The 24746-nt window shown below is 44.7% G+C and overlaps 1 protein-coding gene across 2 annotated transcripts in view; it reads left to right on the top strand.

Annotated features, from left to right (window-relative positions):
- The window catches only part of SORCS3 (sortilin related VPS10 domain containing receptor 3), a 680789-nt gene that overhangs the window by 593569 nt on the left and 62474 nt on the right, over positions 1-24746 (top strand). For both annotated transcript variants that reach the window (XM_056530530.1, XM_056530531.1), the window contains exons 17-18: positions 3459-3572; positions 6701-6872. In XM_056530530.1, coding sequence (XP_056386505.1) covers positions 3459-3572; positions 6701-6872 — 286 coding nt within the window. The remainder of the gene's footprint in view (positions 1-3458; positions 3573-6700; positions 6873-24746) is intronic.

Raw genomic sequence — 24746 nt, 5'->3', positions numbered from 1 at the left:
GTACAAATCCCATAATTCCTTGTTTGTAAGTGTGAGGTGACTTATCCCTACCACACATCAGCCACTCCACCCATTGAAACACACCTTTGCTCCCTTCAATGCAATAGACCAATGTTTCCTGACCAGGGTGCCTCCAGCTGTTGTAAAACTACAATACTTCCATAATGATCTTCCTTCCACCCAGCAGTCGCTCCACCCATTGAAGCACAGGCTCCTTCTGATCACTTGACTAGTGATGTAGGGAAAACCTAAGACAACGCTCATTTTGTATGCTGCTAAAAATAAACCTTGGGGCATAAATCACAGAAGAATTAGGAGACCACCATCAAACACAGGTACAGACACTATATTATGAACTGCTCTAACTTTACAGCCCCTGTAGCACAGTCAAACAAGAAAAAAAAAACAGAATACCCCTTTATTGTCAAAACTAGCAGTCTCTTATTGCATTTAGAAATCCAAAAAGGAATATTTCAAAAAATATTAATAACATTAGTAACTGCAATTTCCTAAACCAAATGGCTTTTCCCTAACCGAGGTGTTTGACCGTATCAGGGGCAGAACCCTCAAGGAAGATGTACAAAATTCCCTTCCCCTCACCACCACTCCAAAGACAAAAAATTTCTTGACAATGTTTTTTTTTTTTTTTTTTTTTACTTGTTTCTACGTTTAAACTTACAGCAGCAGTAGCAGCTCCTTGTTCTTGCGTGCTCCAGATACTGCAGGCCCTGCCCGCTATGATTCTACTCAGTAAGGCGGAGAGACGCAAATGTAGTCAAGTGACAAGTGACTACAGCTCTGATGGGACAGTCAGCAGAATACACAATGATATCAATGACCTGAGTGATGTCTTCTCTGTTGTCTTTCCTTTTGTTTCTTCATCTGGTCCAGATGCTGTGACATCTCCCAGCTAAATTTTCCCTCTGCATAGTCTGATGCCCGGACATCACTGGTTCCTCACTTTGCCAGTAGATCTTCATCCTCTTTATTAAGACAATAATCATCATAATCCTGCCACACACTGTGCCCCCTGAATATAATACTGCCACACACTGCCCCCTGAATATAATACTGCCACACACTGCGCCCTGAATATAATACTGCCACACACTGTGCCCCTTGAATATAATACTGCCACACACTGTGCCCTGAATATAATACTGCCAAACACTGTACCCCCTAAATAAATTACCGCCACACACTGTACGGCCACCCATCCTGCACTGTCCTCCTCCCTGTTTCTCTGTTCCACTCCCAGACCCTCAAGTCCTCTCCACATTCCTCTGCCCCCTTTCCAGACCACTAAGTCCTCTACAGGCTCCTCTTACCCCATCCCTCAGACCCCTAAGTCCTGCTGCAGATGGCTGTAAGAACATGATAGGAGTTGTAGTTGTGCAACAGCCGGAGAGCAACAAATAGGGAACACCAATTTAAACCAATATTCCACAACCCGTACTCAATCCCCCCCATAGGCCCCTCACCCCTCTGCAATAATGTACAGGATATCTATGTATGATATATGTGTGTATGTATGATGTATGCATGTATGTATGTATGATAGATGTGTGATCTATCCTCCATACACACATCTATCATACACAAATCTATCATAAATACATCCATCATACACACATCATAAATAGCAAAAGAAGAGATTATCCTGTGCAGAATGTGCAATCTTCAACAATTTATTATGTTTAAGGGTATGTTTACATTATATTTTTGCTGCATATTTTCTACAGTTGATTTTGCTACCCATTGAAGTCATTGAGCAGCAAAATCAGCTGCACAAAATATGCAGCAGATCCAGTACGGTACGTGTGGACATGCAGTAAAAACTGACATCAGGACTAGGAAAGTCACATGAGGTCATCCTGCATTTCCCTATACAATGAAACCCTTTCTATGGCGTACTATGTATAGCTAAGGGTGTATGCTGACACCTGAAATCCATCACATGACTTTGCTTGTCCTATTATCGTTTTTTAAACAATAAATTGTTGAAGACTACACGTTCTGCACTGGACAATGACTTCTTTTGCTATACCATGCTGTTGGTTTTGTCCTGCACCAGTCCGAGATGCAGTTGGGAGTTACGGGTGAGATGGACACTGCGATTGTTTCTCAAAACACATAATAAAATAAAAACACACATATCATACATACAGCATACATACGCACATCCCCTCATCAGCTCCCCCCATCCTCAGCGGTCTCCCCATCAGCTCCCCCCATCCTCAGCGGTCTCCCCATCAGCTCCCCCCATCCTCAGCAGTCTCCTCATCAGCTCCCCCCATCCTCAGCGGTCTCCTCATCAGCTCCCCCTTATCCTCGGCGGTCTCCTCATCAGCTCCCCCCATCCTCAGCGGTCTCCTCATCAGCTCCCCCCATCCTCAGCGGTCTCCTCATCAGCTCCCCCCTATCCTCGGCGGTCTCCTCATCAGCTCCCCCCATCCTCAGCGGTCTCCTCATCAGCTCCCCCCTATCCTCGGCGGTCTCCTCATCAGCTCCCCCCATCCTCAGCGGTCTCCTCATCAGCTCCCCCCATCCTCAGCGGTCTCCTCATCAGCTCCCCCCATCCTCAGCAGTCTCCTCATCAGCTCCCCCCTATCCTCGGTGGTCTGCTTACCAGCCCCCCCCCCCCCCCCATCCTTGGTGGCCTCCTCATCCCCCCCAGCCAGTCTTCTCACCCTCCAGTGGAAGTGGCACAGTGCTTGTTTAACCGCGTGGCAGAGGAGGCTGCTCCTGTATATGCTGCCGGAGTCACAGGCAGGAATACGTCAGGGGCTTGGAGCTGACTTGTGTGCCTGCTTGGTCTTCTCCCAGCAGCCCCTGGCCTGTTCGGCCCTACCTAGATTTTGAAAGTGCAGCACTGCAGCACGGTCAGTGCTGCTCTCCCTGGCAGCAATTATAATCCTATACCTGCAGCTCATTACTGCACTGCAGCGCCCGTTCCCACTGCCCTGCCCCTGCTGCCGCACTTGTATGTAACTCATCTAGTAGTTTGACGGCCTGCCATGTTTTGCGGCCTGCACCCCCCTGGGTGTGTGCCCCCCGGCAGGGGGCCAGGTTCAGCCAACGGTAGGAATGCCACTGGGTCCACAGCAGCAAAGGGGATAATAACAATATCCCTGGTGGTTTAGGGCATTTGGGTTAACATGACACTAAAAAAAGGGTCAGTGGTGATATCACTGTTAGTTGTAGAGCAGTGAAGCAGTTAATAATATCATCCCTGGTGGTCTAGAACCATACATTCTTATCTACCTGTACTGTAGACTGCCAATGGCTACGACCTACAAAACCAACTGTGGTCAGATTTGCAACAATACTTTAGAACTGTCAAAATTCAGAAACATGTTTTTCGGACATGATAAGCTCTATATAAGTTATATGGCAGCCGTAATCTAGGAGGGACCAGTTTATTAGACAACTGTAATATCTTTGTTTTTTTCTTACAGTGACTATGGCTATGAGAGACAAGGAAAGAACCAGTGCACCCCCGCCTTTTGGTTTAACCCATCATCTGTCTCCAAAGACTGCAGTCAGGGGCAGAGCTATCTCAAGAGCAGCGGGTGAGATGTCTTACACTTACAGTCCCGGAGATTCTTTGATTCACATTGTGATAAAATATGATAAACAACACACAGAATCTTTGCAATGTATTATCATTACCTTTCATAGTGTTTTTACTTGCTCCAAACTGTTACTCACTATTCTGCTGGTGAGGTCACTGTGTACATACATTACATTACTTATCCTGTACTGATCCTGAGTTATATCCTGTATTATACTCCAGAGCTGTACTCACTATTCTGCTGGTGGGGTCACTGTGTACATACATTACATTACTTATCCTGTACTGATCCTGAGTTATATCCTGTATTATACTCCAGAGCTGTACTCACTATTTTGCTGGTGAGGTCACTGTGTACATACATTACATTACTTATCCTGTACTGATCCTGAGTTATATCCTGTATTATACTCCAGAGCTGGACTCACTATTCTGCTGGTGGGGTCACTGTGTACATACATTAACCCCTTAAGGACACATGACGTACTGGAACGTCATGTGTCCGCTCCTGATCTATAACGCGGGGCCACGGCCTCTAACAACGGGCGGGACCCGTGGCTAATAGCTCGCGGCATTGATTGCGGTGCCACGCGCTATTAACCCTTTAGACGCAGCGTCCAAAGTTGAACGCTGCGTCGAAAGTGAAAGCATGCTGGTTATCTCAGGGAGCTGTTCGGGATAGCCACGGTGAAATCGTGGCATCCAGAACAGCTTACAGGACACCTGCCTCCTCGCTGTCCGACCGCCGAATCCAGAGATCCAGGCATGAGCAGTCAAGCGGCAGAATCATTGATCACTGGTTTTCTATGAGAAACCACTGATCAATGTAAAAGACCAGTGTGTGCAGTGTTATAGGTCCCTATGGGAGCTATAACACTGCAAAAAAAAGTGAATAAAGATCATTTAACCCCTCCCCTATTAAAAGTTTGAATCACCCACCTTTTCCCATAAAAACAAAACAAAACAAAAAAACTGTGTAAATAAAAATAAACTGTGGTAAAATATGTGGTATCGCCGCGTGCGGAAATGTCTTAATTATAAAAATATATTGTTAATTAAACCGCACAGTCAATGGCGTACGCGCACAAAAATTCCAAAGTACAAAATAGTGCATTTTTGATCAATAAGTCCTATCAATGGTACCGTTAAAAACTTCAGATCACAGCGCAAGAAATGAGCCCTCATACCGCCCCATACGCGGAAAAATAAAAAAGTTATAGGGGTCAGAAGATGACAATTTTAAACGTATAAATTTTCCTGCATGAAGTTATGATTTTTTCCAAAAGTACGACAAAATCAAACCTATATAAGTAGGAGATCATTTTTATCATATGAACCTACAGAATAAAGGTAAGGAGTCAATTTTACCAAAAAATGTACTACGTAGAAATGGAAGCCCCCAAAATATACAAAACGGCGGGTTTTTTTTTCAATTTTGTCTCACAATGATTTTTTTTTCCGTTTCACAGTAGATTTTTGGGCAAAATTACTGACGTCATTACAAAGTAGAATTGGTGGTGCAAAAAATAAGCAATCATATGGATTTTAGGGGCGAAATTGAAAGAGTTATGATTTTTTAACCCCTTAAGGACGCAAGATGTAAATGTACGTCCTGGTGCGGTGGTACTTAACGCACCAGGACGTACATTTACGTCCTGTGCATAACCGCGGGCATCGGAGCGATGCCCGTGTCATGCGCGGCTGATCCCGGCTGCTGATCGCAGCCAGGGACCCGCCAGCAATGGCCGACGCCCGCGATGTCGCGGGCGTCCGCCATTAACCCCTCAGGTGCCGAGATCAAGACAGATCCCGGCATCTGCGGCAGCGCGCTTTAAATGAACGATCGGATCGCCCGCAGCGCTTCTGCGGGGATCCGATCATTCAGAACACCGCACGGAGGTCCCCTCACCTTCCTGCTTCCGGCTCCCGGCGTCTTCTGCTCTGGTCTGTGATCGAGCAGAGCAGAGCAGGAGATGACCGATAATACTGATCTGTTCTATGTCCTATACATGGAACAGATCAGTATTAGCAATCATGGTATTGCTATGAATAGTCCCCTATGGGGACTATTCAAGTGTAAAAAAAAAATGTAAAAGTAAAAGTAAAAAAAAAGTGAAAAATCCCCTTCCCCAATAAAAAAGTAAAATGTCCGTTTTTTCCTATTTTACCCCCAAAAAGCGTAAAAAATAAATTTTATAGACATATTTGGTATCGCTGCGTGCATAAATGTCCGAACTATTAAAATAAAATGTTAATGATCCCGTGCGGTGAACGGCGTGAACGTAAAAAAAAAAAAAAAGTCCAAAATTGCTACTTTTTTAATACATTTTATTTAAAAAAAAATTATAAAAAATGTATTAAAAGATTTTATTTGCAAATTTGGTATAAAAAAAAAGTACAGATCATGGCGCAAAAAATTAGCCCTCACACCGCCGCTTATACGGAAAAATAAAAAAGTTATAGGTCATCAAAATAAAGGGATTATAAACGTACTAATTTGGTTAAAAAGTTTGTGATTTTTTTTAAGCACAACAATAATATAAAAGTATGTAATAATGGGTATCATTTTAATCATATTGACCCTCAGAATAAAGAACACACATCATTTTTACCTTAAATTGTACGGCGTGAAAACAAAACCTTCCAAAATTAGCAAAATTGTGTTTTTCTTTTTAATTTCCCCACAAAAATAGTGTTTTTTGGTTGCGCCATACATTTTATGATATAATGAGTTATGTCATTACAAAGGACAACTGGTCGCGCAAAAAACAAGCCCTCATACTAGTCTGCGGGTGAAAATATAAAAGAGTTATGATTTTTAGAAGGCGAGGAGGAAAAATTGAAAACGTATAAATTAAATTGTCTGAGTCTTTAAGGCCAAAATGGGCTGAGTCCTTAAGGGGTTAAAGGCAAGGAGCAAAAAACGAAAATGCAAAAATGGAAAAAACCCCGGTCCTTAAGGGGTTAAATTACTTATACAGTGACCCCATGTATTATATAACCCCACCAGCATTATATTATGTGACCTTAATGATACCAGAGACAGGGGAATATCCTATAATATGTGCCGTGTTATATTATCAGACTAACATTTTAATGATTGACGTCTCTTTTGGGACTTTGTAGATATCGTAGAATTGTGTCCAATAACTGCACAGATGGATTACGGGAGCAGTACTCGGCCAAGCCCCAGGAATGTTTAGGAAAAGCTCCACAAGGATTGCAGCTGAGCACGAGTGATGGCAAACTGGGGGTGCAGAGTGGGCTCAATGTCACCTTCCTTGTACATCTGGAGGAGGTAGGTCCATGGTGGTTCCTATTACATATCACTGGTTATTGGCAAAAATAAATGATTAAAGGATTTTTCACATTTTTACCATTTTTGCATAATGTAATCTGAACTTCTGATATTGTGGAGAACGGGACGTCATTACTTTGTTGGGTACACTGTTTCTCAATCGCGGCCATCAAGTCCGCCAACAGGTCATGTTTTCTGGATTTCCTTATTCTTTCATAGGTGATATAATTCTGGTCAGTGAATCAGGTATCACCAGAAATATCACCTGTAAAGACTAAGGAAATCCAGAAAACATGACCTGTTGGGGGGACTTGAGGACTGATCTACTAGTCATGGCCTGACCAAATTGGTGTTATCCAGCATGATGCACGACATGTAAATGGATGGATCAGTATATTGCCCCTATATAACAATTTTTCTGTGCCCTGCTGGGTTCCTGTATTATTACATTGTATCAGGATCCTGTATTGTTACATTGTATCAGGATCCTGTATTGTTACATTGTGTAAGGATCCTGTATTGTTACAGTGTATCAGGATCCTGCATTGCTACATTGTATCATGATCCTGTATTGTTACATTGTATCAGGATCCTGTATTGTTACATTGTATCAGGATCCTGTATTGTTACATTGTATCAGGATCCTGTATTGTTACATTGTATTGGGATCCTGTATTGTTACATTGTATCAGGATCCTGTATTTTTACATTGTATCGGGATCCTATATTGTTACATTGTATCAGGATCATGTATTTTTACAGTGTATCAGGATCCTGTATTGTTACAGTGTATCAGGATCCTGCATTGTTGGATTTTATCATGATCCTGTAATGTTATATTTTAATGGGATCCGGTATTGTTTTATTTTATTGGGATCCTATTACATTGTATCAGGATCCTGTATTGTTACAGTGTATCAGGATCCTGTATTGTTACAGTGTATCAGGATCCTGTATTGCTACATTTTATCATGATCCTGTATTGTTACAGTGTATTAGGAGCCTGTGTTATTTCTTTGTATCAGGATCCTGTATTGTTACATTGTACCGGGATCCTGTATTGTTACATTGTACCGGGATCTTGTATTGTTACAGTGTATCAGGATCCTCTATTGTTAGTGTATCAGGATCCTGTATTGTTACATTGTACCGGGATCCTGTATTGTTACATTGTACCGGGATCTTGTATTGTTACAGTGTATCAGGATCCTCTATTGTTAGTGTATCAGGATCCTGTATTGTTACATTCTACCAGGATCTTGTATTGTTACAGTGTATCAGGATCTTGTATTGGTACAGTGTATCAGGATCCTGTATTGTTACATTGTATTAGGATCCTGTATTGTTACAGTGTATCAGGATCCAGTATTGTTACAGTGCATCAGGATCCTGTATTGTTACATTGTATCGGGATCCTGTATTGTTACATTGTATCAGGATCATGTATTGTTACATTGTATCAGGATCCTGTATTGTTAGTGTATCGGGATCCTGCATTGTTACATTGTATCAGAATCCTGTATTGTTACATTGTATCGGGATCCTATATTGTTACATTGTATCAGGATCCTGTATTGTTACATTGAATAAGGATCCTGTATTGTTACAGTGTATCAGGATCCTGTATTGTTACAGTGTATCGAGATCCTGTATTGTTACAGTGTATTGGGATCATGTATTGTTACATTGTATCGGGATCATGTATTGTTACATTGTATCGGGATCCTGTATTGTTACAGTGTATCAGGATCCTGTATTGTTACATTGTGTCAGGATCCTGTATTGTTACATTGTATCGGGATCCAGTATTGTTACATTGTATTGGGATCCTGTATTGTTAAATTGTATAGGGATCCTGTATTGTAACATTGTATCAGGATCCTGTATTGTTACATTGTATCGGGATCCTGTATTGTTACATTGTATCAGGATCCTGTATTGTTACATTATATTGGGATCCTGCATTGTTACATTGTATCAGGATATTGTATTGTTACATTATATCAGGATTCCGTATTGTTACATTGTATCAGGATCCTGTATTGTTACATTGTATCAGGATCCTGTATTGTTACATTGTATCAGGATCCTGTATTGTTACATTGTATCGGGATCCTGCATTGTTACATTGTATCGGGATATTGTATTGTTACATTGTATCAGGATCCCATATTGTTACATTGTATCAGGATCCTGTATTGTTACATTGTATCCGGATCCTGTATTGTTACATTGTATCGGGTTCCTGTATTGTTACATTGTATAAGGATCCTGTATTGTTACATTGTATCGGGATCCTGTATTGTTACATTGTATCAGGATCCTGTATTGTTACATTGTATCAGGATCCTGTATTGTTACATTGTATCGGGTTCCTGTATTGTTACATTGTATAAGGATCCTGTATTGTTACATTGTATCGGGATCCTGTATTGTTACATTGTATCAGGATCCTGTATTGGTATATTTCATCAGGATCCTGTATTGTTACATTGTATCAGGATCCTGTATTGTTACATTGTATAAGGATCCTGTATTGTTACATTGTATCAGGATCCTGTATTGTTACATTGTATAAGGATCCTGTATTGTTACATTGTATCAGGATCCTGTATTGTTACATTGTATCGGGATCCTGTATTGTTACATTGTATCGGGATCCTGTATTGTTACATTGTATCAGGATCCTGTATTGTTACATTGTATCAGGATCCTGTATTGTTACATTGTATCAGGATCCTGTATTGTTACATTGTATCGGGATCCTGTATCGTTACAGTGTATCGGGATATTGCATTGTTACATTGTATCAAAATCCTGTATTGTTACAGTGTATCAGGATCCTGTATTGTTACATTGTATCAGGATCCTGTATCGTTACATTGTATCAGGATCCTGTATTGTTACTTTGTATCATGATCCTGTATTGTTACATTGTATAAGGATATTGTATTGTTACATTGTATCCAGATCCTGTATTGTTACATTGTATCAGGGTATTGTATTGTTACATTGTATCAGGATCCTGTATTGTTACATTGTATCAGTATATTGTATTGTTACATTGTATCGGGATCCTGTATTGTTACATTGTATCAGGATCCTGTATTATTTCTTTGTATCAGGATCCTGTTTTGTTACTTTGTATCATGATCCTGTATTGTTACATTGTATCAGGATATTGTATTGTTACATTGTATCCAGATCCTGTATTGTTACATTGTATCAGGATATTGTATTGTTACATTGTATCAGGATCCTGTATTGTTACATTGTATCAGGATATTGTATTGTTACATTGTATCGGGATCCTGTATTGTTACATTGTATCAGGATCCTGTATTGTTACATTGTATCAGGATCCTGTATTGTTACATTGTATCAGGATCCTGTAGTGTTACATTGTATCATGATCCTATATTGTTACATTGTATCAGGATCCTGTATTGTTACATTGTATCAGGATCCTGTATTGTTACATTGTATCGGGATCATGTATTGTTACATTGTATTGGGATCCTGTATTGTTACATTGTATCAGGATCCTGTATTGTTACATTGTATCGGGATCCTGTATTGTTACATTGTATCGGGATCCTGTATTGTTACATTGTATCGGGATATTGTATTGTTACATTGTATCAGGATCCTGTATTGTTACAGTGTATCGGGATCCTGTATTGTTACATTGTATCGGGATCCTGTATTGTTACATTGTATCAGTATCCTGTATTGTTACATTGTATCGGGATCATGTATTGTTACATTGTATCGGGATCCTGTATTGTTACATTGTATCAGGATCCTGTATTGGTATATTTTATCAGGATCCTGTATTGTTACATTGTATCAGGGTCCTGTATTGTTACATTGTATCGGGTTCCTGTATTGTTACATTGTATAAGGATCCTGTATTGTTACATTGTATCGGGATCCTGTATTGTTACATTGTATCAGTATCCTGTATTGTTACATTGTATTAGGATCCTGTATTGGTATATTTTATCAGGATCCTGTATTGTTACATTGTATAAGGATCCTGTGTTGTTACATTGTATAAGGATCCTGTATTGTTACATTGTATCAGGATCCTGTATTGTTACATTGTATCGGGATCCTGTATTGTTACATTGTATCAGGATCCTGTTTTGTTACATTGTATCAGGGTCCTGTATTGTTACATTGTATCGGGATCATGTATTGTTACATTGTATCGGGATATTGCATTGTTACATTGTATCAGAATCCTGTATTGTTACAGTGTATCAGGATCCTGTATTGTTACATTGTATCGGGATCCTGTATTGTTACATTGTATCAGGATCCTGTATCGTTACATTGTATCAGGATCCTGTATCGTTACAGTGTATCGGGATCCTGTATTGTTACATTGTATCATGATCCTGTATTGTTACTTTGTATCATGATCCTGTATTGTTACATTGTATCAGGATATTGTATTGTTACATTGTATCCAGATCCTGTATTGTTACATTGTATCAGGATATTGTATTGTTACATTGTATCAGGATCCTGTATTGTTACATTGTATCAGGATATTGTATAGTTACATTGTATCGGGATCCTGTATTGTTACATTGTATCAGGATCCTGTATTATTTATTTGTATCAGGATCCTGTATTGTTACTTTGTATCATGATCCTGTATTGTTACATTGTATCAGGATATTGTATTGTTACATTGTATCCAGATCATGTATTGTTACATTGTATCAGGATATTGTATTGTAACATTGTATCAGGATCCTGTATTGTTACATTGTATCAGGATATTGTATTGTTACATTGTATCGGGATCCTGTATTGTTACATTGTATCAGGATCCTGTATTGTTACATTGTATCGGGATCCTGTATTGTTACATTGTATCGGGATCCTGTATTGTTACATTGTATCGGGATCCTGTATTGTTACATTGTATCGGGATCCTGTATTGTTATATGTATCGGGATCCTGTATTATTACATTGTATCAGGATCCTGTATTATTACATTGTATAGGGATCCTGTATTGTTACATTGTATCGGGATCATGTATTGTTACATTGTATCGGGATCCTGTATTGTTATATGTATCGGGATCCTGTATTGTTACATTGTATCAGGATATTGTATTGTTACACTGTATCAGGCTCCTGTATTGTTACAGAGTATCGGGATCCTGTATTATTACATTGTATCAGGATCCTGTATTATTACATTGTATCAGGATCCTGTATTATTACATTGTATCAGGATCCTGTATTGGTATATTTTATCAGGATCCTGTATTGTTACATTGTATCAGGATCCTGTATTGTTACATTGTATCAGGATCCTGCATTGTTACATTGTATCGGGATCCTGTATTGTTACATTGTATCGGGATCCTGTATTGTTACATTGTATCGGGATCCTGTATTGTTATATGTATCGGGATCCTGTATTATTACATTGTATCAGGATCCTGTTTTATTACATTGTATCGGGATCCTGTATTGTTATATGTATCAGGATCCTGTATTGTTACATTGTATCTGTCACGATTCGGCTGGCAGGAGGTGGATCCTCTGTGCCAGAGAGGGATTGGCGTGGACCGTGCTAGTGGACCGGTTCTAAGCTGCTACTGGTTTTCACCAGAGCCCGCCGCAAAGCGGGATGGTCTTGCAGCGGCGGTAGCAACCAGGTCGTATCCACTAGCAACGGCTCAACCTCTCTGACTGCTGAAGATAGGCGCGGTACAAGGGAGTAGACAAGAGCAAGGTCGGACGTAGCAGAAGGTCGGGGCAGGCAGCAAGGATCGTAGTCAGGGGCAACGGCAGGAGGTCTGGAACACAGGCTAGGAACACACTGGGAAACGCTTTCACTGGCACGATGGCAACAAGATCCGGCAAGGAAGGGAAGGGGAAGTGAGGTTAAATAGGGAAGTGCACAGGTGAATGAACTAATTAAGCCAACTGCGCCAATCAGCGGCGCAGTGGCCCTTTAAATCGTAGAGACCCGTCGCGCGCGCGCCCTAAGGAGCGGGGCCGCGCGTGCCGGGACAGGACCGACGGAGAGCGAGTCAGGTACGGGAGCCGGGGTGCGCATCGCGAGCGGGCGCCACCCGCATCGCGAATCGCATCCCGGCTGGGAGAGGTATCGCAGCGCACCCGGTCAGCAGGTCTGACCGGGGCGCTGCGATTGCGAGGATGTTGCGAGCGCTCCGGGGAGGAGCGGGGACCCGGAGCGCTCGGCGTAACAGTACCCCCCCCCCCTTGGGTCTCCCCCTCTTCTTGGAGCCTGAGAACCTGAGGACCAGACTTTTGTCTAGGATGTTGTCCTCAGGTTCCCAGGATCTCTCTTCAGGACCACAGCCCTCCCAATCTACCAAAAAAAGTCTTTTTCCTCTGACCGTCTTGGAGGCCAGTATCTCCGTTACGGAGAAGATGTCAGAAGAACCGGAAACAGGAGTGGGAGAAACAAGTTTGGGAGAGAAACGGTTGATGATGAGTGGTTTAAGGAGAGAGACATGGAAGGCATTGGGAATACGAAGAGAAGGAGGAAGAAGGAGTTTGTAAGAGACAGGATTAATCTAGCACAAGACTTTGAAAGGACCAAGATAGCGTGGTCCCAGTTTGTAACTGGGGACACGAAAGCGGACATATTTAGCGGAGAGCCATACCTTGTCTCCGGGAGCAAAGATGGGGGGAGCTCTTCTTTTCTTATCGGCAAACTTTTTCATGCGAGATGAAGCCTGTAAAAGAGAATTTTGGGTCTCTTTCCATATGGTGGAAAGATCACGAGTCACTTCATCTACAGCGGGCAAACCAGAGGACAAGGGAATAGGGAGGGGGGGAAGAGGGTGACGGCCGTACACCACGAAAAATGGGGATTTAGCAGAAGATTCAGAGACTCTAAAGTTGTACGAGAATTCGGCCCAAGGTAGAAGATCTGCCCAGTCATCCTGGCGGGAGGAAACAAAATGCCGTAAATAGTCACCCAGGACCTGGTTAATTCTTTCTACTTGCCCATTGGATTGAGGATGATAAGCAGAAGAGAAGTTTAATTTAATCTTGAGTTGTTTACAGAGAGCCCTCCAGAATTTTGACACGAATTGGACACCTCTATCCGAGACAATCTGCGTGGGCAAACCGTGAAGACGAAAAATGTGTACAAAAAATTGTTTTGCCAACTGAGGCGCTGAAGGAAGACCAGGAAGAGGAATAAAATGTGCCATCTTGGAAAATCGATCAACGACCACCCAAACAACAGTGTTGCCACGGGATGGGGGTAGGTCTGTAATAAAGTCCATACCAATCAGAGACCAAGCCTGTTCGGGGACAGGCAGAGGGTGAAGGAGACCAGCAGGCTTCTGGCGAGGAGTCTTATCCCGGGCACAGACAGTACAGGCCCGCACAAAATCAACAACATCTGTTTCCAGAGTCGGCCACCAATAGAAACGAGAGATGAGTTGCAAGGACTTTTTGATGCCCGCATGGCCTGCGAGGTGGGAGGAGTGACCCCATTTGAGAATCCCGAGACGCTGGCGTGGAGAAACGAAGGTCTTCCCTGGAGGAGTTTGCCTGATGGAGGCTGGAGAAGAGGAGATCAGACAGTCAGGAGGAATGATGTGTTGCGGAGAGACCTCTACTTCCGAGGCATCCGAGGAACGAGAGAGAGCATCGGCCCTAATGTTCTTGTCGGCAGGGCGAAAATGAATTTCAAAGTTAAAACGGGCAAAGAACAACGACCACCTGGCCTGGCGAGGATTCAGCCGTTGGGCAGACTGGAGATAGGAGAGATTCTTGTGATCGGTGAAAATGATAACTGGAAATTTTGATCCCTCCAGCAGATGCCTCCATTCCTCAAGTGCCAATTTAATGGCCAGTAGTTCTCGATCCCCGATGGAGTAGTTCCTCTCCGCCGGAGAGAAGGTCCTAGAAAAAAAACCACAAGTAACAGCATGCCCGGAAGAATTTTTTTGTAGAAGGACCGCTCCAGCTCCCACTGAGGAGGCATCAACCTCCAATAGGAAGGGTTTAGATGGGTCAGGTCTGGAGAGCACGGGAGCAGAAGAAAAGGCAGACTTGAGCCGTTTAAATGCGTCTTCCGCTTGAGGAGACCAGGACTTAGGATTGGCATTCTTCTTGGTTAAAGCCACGATAGGAGCCACAATAGTGGAAAAATGTGGAATGAATTGTCTGTAATAATTGGCGAACCCCAAAAAACGTTGGATAGCACGGAGTCCGGAGGGGCGTGGCCAATCTAAGACGGCAGAGAGTTTATCTGGGTCCATTTGTAGTCCCTGGCCAGAGACCAAGTATCCTAGGAAAGGAAGAGATTGACATTCAAACAGACATTTCTCCATTTTGGCATAAAGTTGATTGTCTCGAAGTCTCTGAAGAACCATGCGGACATGCTGGCGATGTTCTTCTAAGTTGGCAGAAAAAATCAGAATATCGTCCAGATACACAACAACACAGGAATATAAGAGATCACGAAAAATTTCATTAACAAAGTCTTGGAAGAAGGCAGGGGCGTTGCACAGGCCAAAGGGCATGACCAGATACTCAAAGTGTCCATCTCTGGTGTTAAATGCAGTTTTCCATTCGTCCCCCTCCCTGATGCGGATGAGATTATATGCACCTCTTAAGTCCAGTTTGGTAAAGATGTGGGCACCTTGAAGGCGATCAAAGAGTTCAGAGATAAGAGGTAGGGGGTAGCGGTTCTTTACCATGATTTTATTAAGTCCGCGGTAATCAATGCAAGGACGTAGGGAGCCATCTTTTTTGGACACAAAGAAAAATCCAGCTCCGGCAGGAGAGGAGGATTTGCGGATAAACCCCTTTTTTAAATTTTCCTGGATGTATTCAGACATAGCAAGAGTCTCTGGGGCGGACAGAGGATAAATTCTGCCCCGGGGTGGAGTAGTGCCCGGGAGGAGGTCAATAGGACAGTCAAAAGGCCTGTGAGGGGGTAAAGTCTCAGCTTGCTTTTTGCAAAATACGTCAGCATAGTCCATATAAGCCTTAGGGAGACCGGTTACAGGGGGAACCACAGGGTCACGGCAGGGAGTACTGGGAACCGGTTTAAGACAGTCCTTGAAACAAGAAGTACCCCAGCTCTTGATCTCTCCTGTGGACCAATCAAGGGTTGGGGAATGGCGTTGAAGCCACGGTAGTCCAAGGAGAATTTCGGAAGTGCAATTGGAGAGGACCAAAAACTCAATTTTTTCGTGATGAGGTCCGATGCACATTAGGAGGGGTTCCGTGCGGTAACGCACGGCACAGTCCAATCTTTCATTGTTAACACAATTGATGTAGAGGGGTCTGGCGAGACTGGTCACTGGGATGTTGAACCTGTTGATGAGAGAGGCCAAAATAAAATTTCCTGCAGATCCGGAATCCAAGAAGGCCTTAGTAGAGAGGGAGAAGGTAGAGGCAGATATCCGCACAGGCACAGTAAGGCGTGGAGAAGCAGAGTTGACATCAAGAACTGTCTCACCTTTGTGCGGAGTCAGCGTACGTCTTTCCAGGCGGGGAGGACGGATAGGACAATCCTTCAGGAAGTGTTCGGTACCGGCACAGTACAGGCAAAGATTCTCCATGCGGCGTCGTGTCCTCTCTTGAGGTGTCAAGCGAGACCGGTCAACTTGCATAGCCTCCACGGCGGGAGGCACAGGAACGGATTGCAGAGGACCAGAGGAGAGAGGAGCCGGGGAGAAAAAACGCCTCGTGCGAACAAAGTCCATATCCTGGCGGAGCTCCTGACGCCTTTCGGAAAAACGCATGTCAATGCGAGTGGCAAGATGAATGAGTTCATGCAGGTTAGCAGGAATTTCTCGTGCGGCCAGAACATCTTTAATGTTGCTGGATAGGCCTTTTTTAAAGGTCGCGCAGAGGGCCTCATTATTCCAGGATAATTCGGAAGCAAGAGTACGGAATTGGATGGCGTACTCGCCAACGGAAGAATTACCCTGGACCAGGTTCAGCAGGGCAGTCTCAGCAGAAGAGGCTCGGGCAGGTTCCTCAAAGACAGTTCGAATTTCCGAGAAGAAGGAGTGTACAGAGGCAGTGACGGGGTCATTGCGGTCCCAGAGCGGTGTGGCCCATGACAGAGCTTTCCCAGACAGAAGGCTGACTACGAAAGCCACCTTAGACCTTTCAGTAGGAAACTGGTCCGACATCATCTCCAAGTGCAGGGAACATTGTGAAAGAAAGCCACGGCAAAGCTTAGAGTCCCCATCAAATTTATCCGGCAAGGAAAGTCGTAGGCCGGAAGCGGCCACTCGCTGCGGAGGAGGTGCAGGAGCTGGCGGAGGAGATGATTGCTGAAGCTGTGGTAGTAGCTGCTGTAGCATCACGGTCAGTTGAGACAGCTGGTGGCCTTGTTGCGCTATCTGTTGCGACTGCTGGGCGACCACCGTGGTGAGGTAGGCGACAACTGGCAGTGGAACTTCAGCGGGATCCATGTCCGGATCTACTGTCACGATTCGGCTGGCAGGAGGTGGATCCTCTGTGCCAGAGAGGGATTGGCGTGGACCGTGCTAGTGGACCGGTTCTAAGCTGCTACTGGTTTTCACCAGAGCCCGCCGCAAAGCGGGATGGTCTTGCAGCGGCGGTAGCAACCAGGTCGTATCCACTAGCAACGGCTCAACCTCTCTGACTGCTGAAGATAGGTCGGACGTAGCAGAAGGTCGGGGCAGGCAGCAAGGATCGTAGTCAGGGGCAACGGCAGGAGGTCTGGAACACAGGCTAGGAACACACTGGGAAACGCTTTCACTGGCACGATGGCAACAAGATCCGGCAAGGAAGGGAAGGGGAAGTGAGGTTAAATAGGGAAGTGCACAGGTGAATGAACTAATTAAGCCAACTGCGCCAATCAGCGGCGCAGTGGCCCTTTAAATCGTAGAGACCCGGCGCGCGCGCGCCCTAAGGAGCGGGGCCGCGCGCGCCGGGACAGGACCGACGGAGAGCGAGTCAGGTATGGGAGCCGGGGTGCGCATCGCGAGCGGGCGCCACCCGCATCGCGAATCGCATCCCGGCTGGGAGAGGTATCGCAGCGCACCCGGTCAGCAGGTCTGACCGGGGCGCTGCGATTGCGAGGATGTTGCGAGCGCTCCGGGGAGGAGCGGGGACCCGGAGCGCTCGGCGTAACAGTATCAGGATATTGTATTGTTACACTGTATCAGGCTCCTGTATTGTTACAGAGTATCAGGATCCTGTATTATTTCTTTGTATCAGGATGAAGTTCAGCTCTTTTGTATGATTGGGAAAAGTTACTTATTCATTCAGTTCAGACTCTCGATGATGTTTTTTCCTCATCCAATTATACAGCGAAAATGAGATTTTTTTATGGTAATTTATCAATAGGCTCAGTTTTTGTCTGTAGTGTTCATTCATTGTCTAGGGTAATTACAGTAGAAGATTCAGTACCTCCCTGCAGCACAGAGGATTTCAGCAGTAGAGTGTGCTGATTTTGTGGGAAGAAGTGACCAGTCCACTCATGTGATGGTTAGTGAAGACACAAGGGGAATAGAAAAAAACCGGAGGCCAAGTAATAACTGTAGGAGCAGGAACCCCTCACAGCACAGAGGATTTCAGCAGAGGAGTGTGCTGATTTTGTGGGAAGCAGTGACCTGTTCATTGGTATTATGATATGTGAAGACAGGACGACATGTGAGGAGGGGATACAGACAAAAGACAGGTCATGTATACATAATGGTAGGAGCAAAAATCCACAACAGCACAGAGTATTGCAGTAGAGTAATGTGCTGATTATGTGGGAGGCAGTGACCTGTCCATTCATCTGATGATGTTAGTGATGTCAGGGCTGCATGTGAGAAGGGGAATACAGACAAGTGGGGGGCCATGTACTTATAATGATGGGAGTTAGATACCAAGCAGCGCAGAGTATTTCAGGAGTAGAGAGTCTGCTGACTTTGTGGGAAGCAGTGACCTCTCCATTGGTTTTATAACGTGTTTGATAATATTAATACAGATAAGATAGAGTGACATATGTCATTGTGTAAAGAAAGTAATTTAGGCAAGCAGGGGGTCACATTCAGCAGCACAAAGTATTTCGGGGGGGTGGGGGGGGGGGGGTGAATTTGTGTGAGCCAGTTACCTGTCCACCTGTGTGATGATGTTAGTGAGGTCAGAGCTCAATATACCATGATGTACAGTGAAGAGCAGAGACAAGCGGGAGTAATAGGCAGAGATGGTGAAAGGAGCAGAGTCCTCAGCAGCACAGAGTATTTCAGGAGACGGCTGCGCTCATCTTGAATCTGTCTGTACAGTGGTTACAATATTAATTGGTTCCAGGACGACCATTGTATGTTGAAACCATTGTATGTTGAGACCAGAACTCTATGGAAATCTGGTAATTGGTTCTAAAGGCACCAAAATGTCCACAAAATAGGAAAAAGTGAGAATTAAAGAAAAATAAGTAGATAACTAATACAAATAAAGCAAATCCTTACATTTAAAAGTAAGAAAGATCTGCTGGGAGCTGTAAATCACTGTCTATGTCAGTGTTTCCCAAGCATGGAGCCTCCAGCTGTTGCAAAACTACAACTGTAGTTGAAAGGCTGTCCGTGCATGCTGGGAGTTGTAGTTTTGCAACAGCTGGGGGCACCCTGCTTGGGAAACACTGGTCTATGTAGAGGACAGGAGCTTCTTCGGGGTCCTGTACAGTACACGCAGTGTCCTAAAAAAGTAACATGGAGCCGCCCTCACCTGGTGTCCAGAGAAGCAGGTAACCCTGGTACAGGTAAAGAGAACAGAACATGTAATACCTCCCTGTACTGTAGGGGGTGCTATCAGACACCAGTCAGTGCATACACTTCAGTAATACAGGTAAAGAGTACAGAACATGTAATACCACCCTGTACTGTAGGGGGCGCTACCAGACACCAGTCAGTGCATACACTTCAGTAATACAGGTAAAGAGTACAGAACATGTAATACCTCCCTGTACTGTAGGGGGCGCTACAAGACACCAGTCAGTGCATACACTTCAGTAATACAGGGGTTTTACCAGTGAATGTCCATTCTGATTGGTCGGTTCCTCAAGCCATTGACACGTTTCACAGATCTGGACTGTCTGTACATTGTATGTTGAGTCTGGTGTCAACTTACAATGGTCCAGAAAAGACCATTGTATGTTGAAACTATTATATGTTGAGGCCATTGTAAGTTGAGGGATCACTGTATAGTGTTAACTCTGCAGCATAGGCCTTTTTCCCTGTAGTTTTCATTTATTAAACCGTCCATTGTTGCGGTAACATGGTTGATCTTCTCGCCTCCGCCATCCTATAGTGTCAGGAGCTCGCGCTCTGGCTGCTGAATACTGATTTATACTGGGAGGAATGGAAATCTCTCCCCGGACATGGAGAGGAAATACACATTTTGAGCAGTGATGTGCGGGAAGACACATCAATGTTTTCTCTAATATCTGGAGGAAGTGGGACACGCAGCGGCGGTGTAATCCCGGAGAATTGATTGTATCCATACAAGACGAGGATATCACTGCAGAGCTAGGAGGGTGGGTTGTATACATGTTCCTCTCTATATATCTATTAGCATCTACCAGGCTGCACAATGGGGATTTCTTATGAAAAATGATTTCTAGTGTTGGCCAGGAGGCCCCACAGAGCATGGACATTGAGAAGACCGGGGTCTACAGATAGATATTCTAACTAGAGATGAGCGAACTTACAGTTCGATTCGTCACAAACTTCTCGGCTCGGCAGTCGATGACTTTTCCTGCGTAAATTAGTTCAGCCTTCAGGTGCTCCGATGGGCTGGAAAAGGTGGATACAGTCCTAGGAAAGAGTCTCCTGGGACTGTATCCACCTTTTCCAGCCCACCGGAGCATCGGAAAGCTGAACTAATTTATGGCAGGAAAAGTCATCAACTGCCGAGCCGAGAAGTGCGTGATGAATCGAATTTACTGTAAGTTCGCTCATCTCTAATCCTAAAGAGAACATGTCATAGAAAAAAGGAACATGCAGCAGATTAGATACAGAAATGTCATTGTCTGTCCCATTCTCGTGGGACATTTAAGAAATGTCTCCGCTTCCCCATTATACTGGTGGTGGTTTCAGAACGAGATCTCATGAGGTTGGAGGACTGTGGGGACTGTTCGTATAGGGTTAAAGGACTGTGGGGGCTATTGGATTGGGGTTGGTGGACTGTAAGGACAATGGGTATGGAACTGGAGGACTGTGTAGACTGTTGACATGGGGCTGGAGGACTGTGGGGACACTTGGCAAAAGCTTGGAGGATTGTGGTGGTTAAAATTGGTATGAGGTTGGAGGACTGTAGGTGTAGAGTATGAGGACTGTCTGTGACGGCTACTGAAATAGGGTTTACAGACTGTGGGTCATTGGTTTGGGGTTTGAAGACTATAGATACAAAGCTGGAAGTCTGTGAGAACTATTGGTATAGCGTTGGAGGTCTGTGGGTCTATTGGTATTGAGTTGGAAGTCTTTAAAGGGTTGGTAGGGTAGGGTTGGAGGACTGTGGGGGCTATTGGTCTGTGTCGGGAACTGCACAGAGTAGGAGAGGTTTGCTATGGGGATTTACAGTTCCCGAGACAGGTGTCATCAGAGAGCAATAAGACAGAAAATAACAACTCAACTTCAGCAGCTCATAAGTACTGAAAGGATTAGGATTTTTTTAATAGAAATAATTTACAAATCTGTTTAACTTTCTGTAGCCAGTTGATATATATATATATATATATATATATATATATATATATATATATGTGCTGTCCCTCATTGCAGCAGAATAGTTGTCGGGTTTAGAACGCGGGTGTGACTGCAACCTCTGCGCCCCCTATAGCCAAACACTGGAACGACCAAATACCAGATCACTAAATTCATTAACATTTACCCACATTTGCCTTAGTCTCATATTATCGGAGAGAAGTGTAGGACTCTGGGTTTTCTGTCTTGCAGTAAATAATTTAACCTGCATTCTAGCTCGGACCTGGATATAAATAGATGCAGCTTCAGTCCCTCCCGGTCACCTGCAGGTTACAGCATCGCTGGCATTTCTGGCGCCTAATTACAGGAGGATTGTGTTCCCGACACTTATCACAACCGAGCGGCACTGTCATTTCCTTTGCCGTTGGGGTTCCCAATTGCCTTGTTTTCTAGCGAGTCAGGAGAAAGAACTGATAATAGATTGTGGAGAATTAAACCCAACTCTGTCAGCTTGGTTGTGCATGCTGTATACACCAGAGGTCTTCAAACTGTGTGCCTCCAGCTGTTGCAAAACTACAACTACCAGCATGCCCGGACAGCCAACAGCTGTCCGGGCATGCTGGTAGTTGTAGTTTTGCAACAGCTGTACGTCCATCATCTGAAGACCACTGGTTTACAGATTAGTAAATTTCTTCTATGTTAAAGTCTTAAAGGGGCACTCCGCCCCTGGCATCTTATCCCCTATCCAAAGGATAGGGGATAAGATGTCAGATCGCCGCGGTCCTGCTGCTGGGGACCCCGGGGATCGCCGCTGCGGCACCCCGCCATCATTACTGCACAGAGCAAGTTCGCTCTGTGCGTAATGACGGGCGATACAGGGGCCGGAACAGCGTGATGTCATGGCTCCGCCCCTCATGACATCACGGCCCGTCCCCTTAATGCAAGTCTATGGCAGGGGGCGTGACGACCGCCACGCCCCCTTCCATAGACTTGTATTGACGGGGGCGGGCCATGACGTCACGAGGGGTGGAGCCGTGATGTAACGATGCTCCGGCCCCTGTATTGCCCGTCATTACGTGCAGAGCGATCTCGCTCTGCGCAGTAATGATAGCGGGGTGCTGCAGCAGCGATCCCCGGGGCCCCAGCATCGGGACCCCGGCGATCTGACATCTTATCCTCTATCCTTTGGAAACACAGAAAAGACGGCACTCACCGCTCTTCAGGGTAGCTTTATTACATGGAAACAAACGGAGCCGCAGGCAGGTAGGACTCAGTGGTCGGCAGGGGGCGTGTGATGACGCACTTCCCCGGCCAACGCTGGGCGAGGAATCACGCACAAAACGTTCGTTCCGCAGACGCCCCCTGCCGACCGCTGAGTCCTACCTGCCTGCGGCTCCGTTTGAAATAAAGCTACCCTGAAGAGCGGTGAGTGCTATCTTTTCTGTGTTTCATGTCCCAGCTGTGCCTGCTTTATCACGGACTGTGCACCACCAGTCTAGGGTCTAGGGGCTAAGGTGTTCGCGCCGATCGGGAGTCTACGAGCGCCATCAGTGCATGTGACCCCTTGCAGCAGTGCCGACTTTATGTCTTTGTTTGATGAGTACCCCTTTAAATGTTGAACCTTTTTATGGGATTCATTATAATTCCCATTCCTTATCATTTATCATTTGTCTTATCATTTGTCTTGACTTCTCCCGTGTGTGAATAACACAAATCCTATCGGTGAGTATACTGTATGCAGGGCCGGTTCTGCCTATGGGCAAAATAGGCAGCCGCCTAGAGCGCCCTCTTGATGGGGGCGCTGCTCAGCCTACTGCAAGAAAGTTAGTAACCAGACAGCATCTGAAGCACCCGCTCATCCGAAGCACCCACCCAGCCAGAACCACTGTTGCATGAGGAGGGGGTTTGTTACAGTGTCTCACCCCAGTAGTAAGGAGATTACATATGGAGGAGGTTTGTTACAGTGTGTCACCCCAGTAGTAAGGAGATTAACTGAGGAGGGGGTTTGTTACAGTGTGCCACCCCAGTAGTAAGGAGATTACATGAGGAGGAGGCTTGTTACAGTGTGTCACCCCAGTAGTAAGGTGATTACATGAGGAGGAGGTTTGTTACAGTGTGTCACCACAGTAGTAAGGAGATTACATGAGGAGGAGGTTTGTTACAGTGTGTCACCCCAGTAGTAAGGAGATTACATGAGGAGGAGGTTTGTTACAGTGGGTCACCCCAGTAGTAAGGAGATTACATGAGGAGTAGGTTTTTTACAGTGTGTCACCCCAGTAGTAAGGAGATTACATGAGGGGGAGGTTTGTTACAGTGTGTCACCCCAGTAGTAAGGAGATTACATGGGGAGGAGGTTTGTTACAGTGTTTCACCCCAGTAGTAAGGAAATTACATGAGGAGGAGGTTTATTAGAGTGTTTCACCTCAGTAGTAAGGAGATTACATGAGGAGGAGGTTTTTTACAGTGTGTCACCCCAGTAGTAAGAAGATTAACTGAGGAGGAGGTTTGTTACAGTGTGTCACCCCAGTAGTAAGGAGATTAACTGAGGAGGGGGTTTGTTACAGTGTGTCACCACAGTAGTAAGGAGATTACATGAGGAGAAGGTTTGTTACAGCGTGTCACCACAGTAGTAAGGAGATTAAATGGGGAGGAGGTTTGTTACAGTGTGTCACCCCAGTAGTAAGGAGATTACATGAGGAGAAGGTTTGTTACAGCGGGTCACCCCAGTAGTAAGGATATTACATGAGGAGGAGGTTTGTTACAGTGTGTCACCCCAGTAGTAATGAGATTGCATGAGGAGGGGGTTTGTTACAGTGTGTCACCCCAGTTGTAAGGAGATTAACTGAGGAGGGGGTTTGTTACAGTGTGTCACCCCAGTAGTAAGGAGATTACACGAGGAGGAGGTTTGTTACAGTGTGTCACCACAGTAGTAAGGAGATTACATGAGGAGAAGGTTTGTTACAGTGTGTCACCACAGTAGTAAGGAGAGTACATGATGATGATGTTTGTTACAGTGTGTCACCCCAGTAATAAGGAGATTACATGAGAAGGAGGTTTGTTACTGTGTGGAGCCAGTGGGCGGGGTCAATGGGTGGCAAAATTAGCTTTCGCCTAGGGTGCCAAAAATCTGTGCATCAGCCCTGACTGTATGCGGTATGTGACGTGAATATCATATATTGT

This window comes from Hyla sarda, chromosome 7 (assembly GCF_029499605.1).
Source record: "Hyla sarda isolate aHylSar1 chromosome 7, aHylSar1.hap1, whole genome shotgun sequence".
Taxonomy (NCBI): domain Eukaryota; kingdom Metazoa; phylum Chordata; class Amphibia; order Anura; family Hylidae; genus Hyla; species Hyla sarda.
This window is presented reverse-complemented; position numbering and strand designations above follow the sequence as displayed.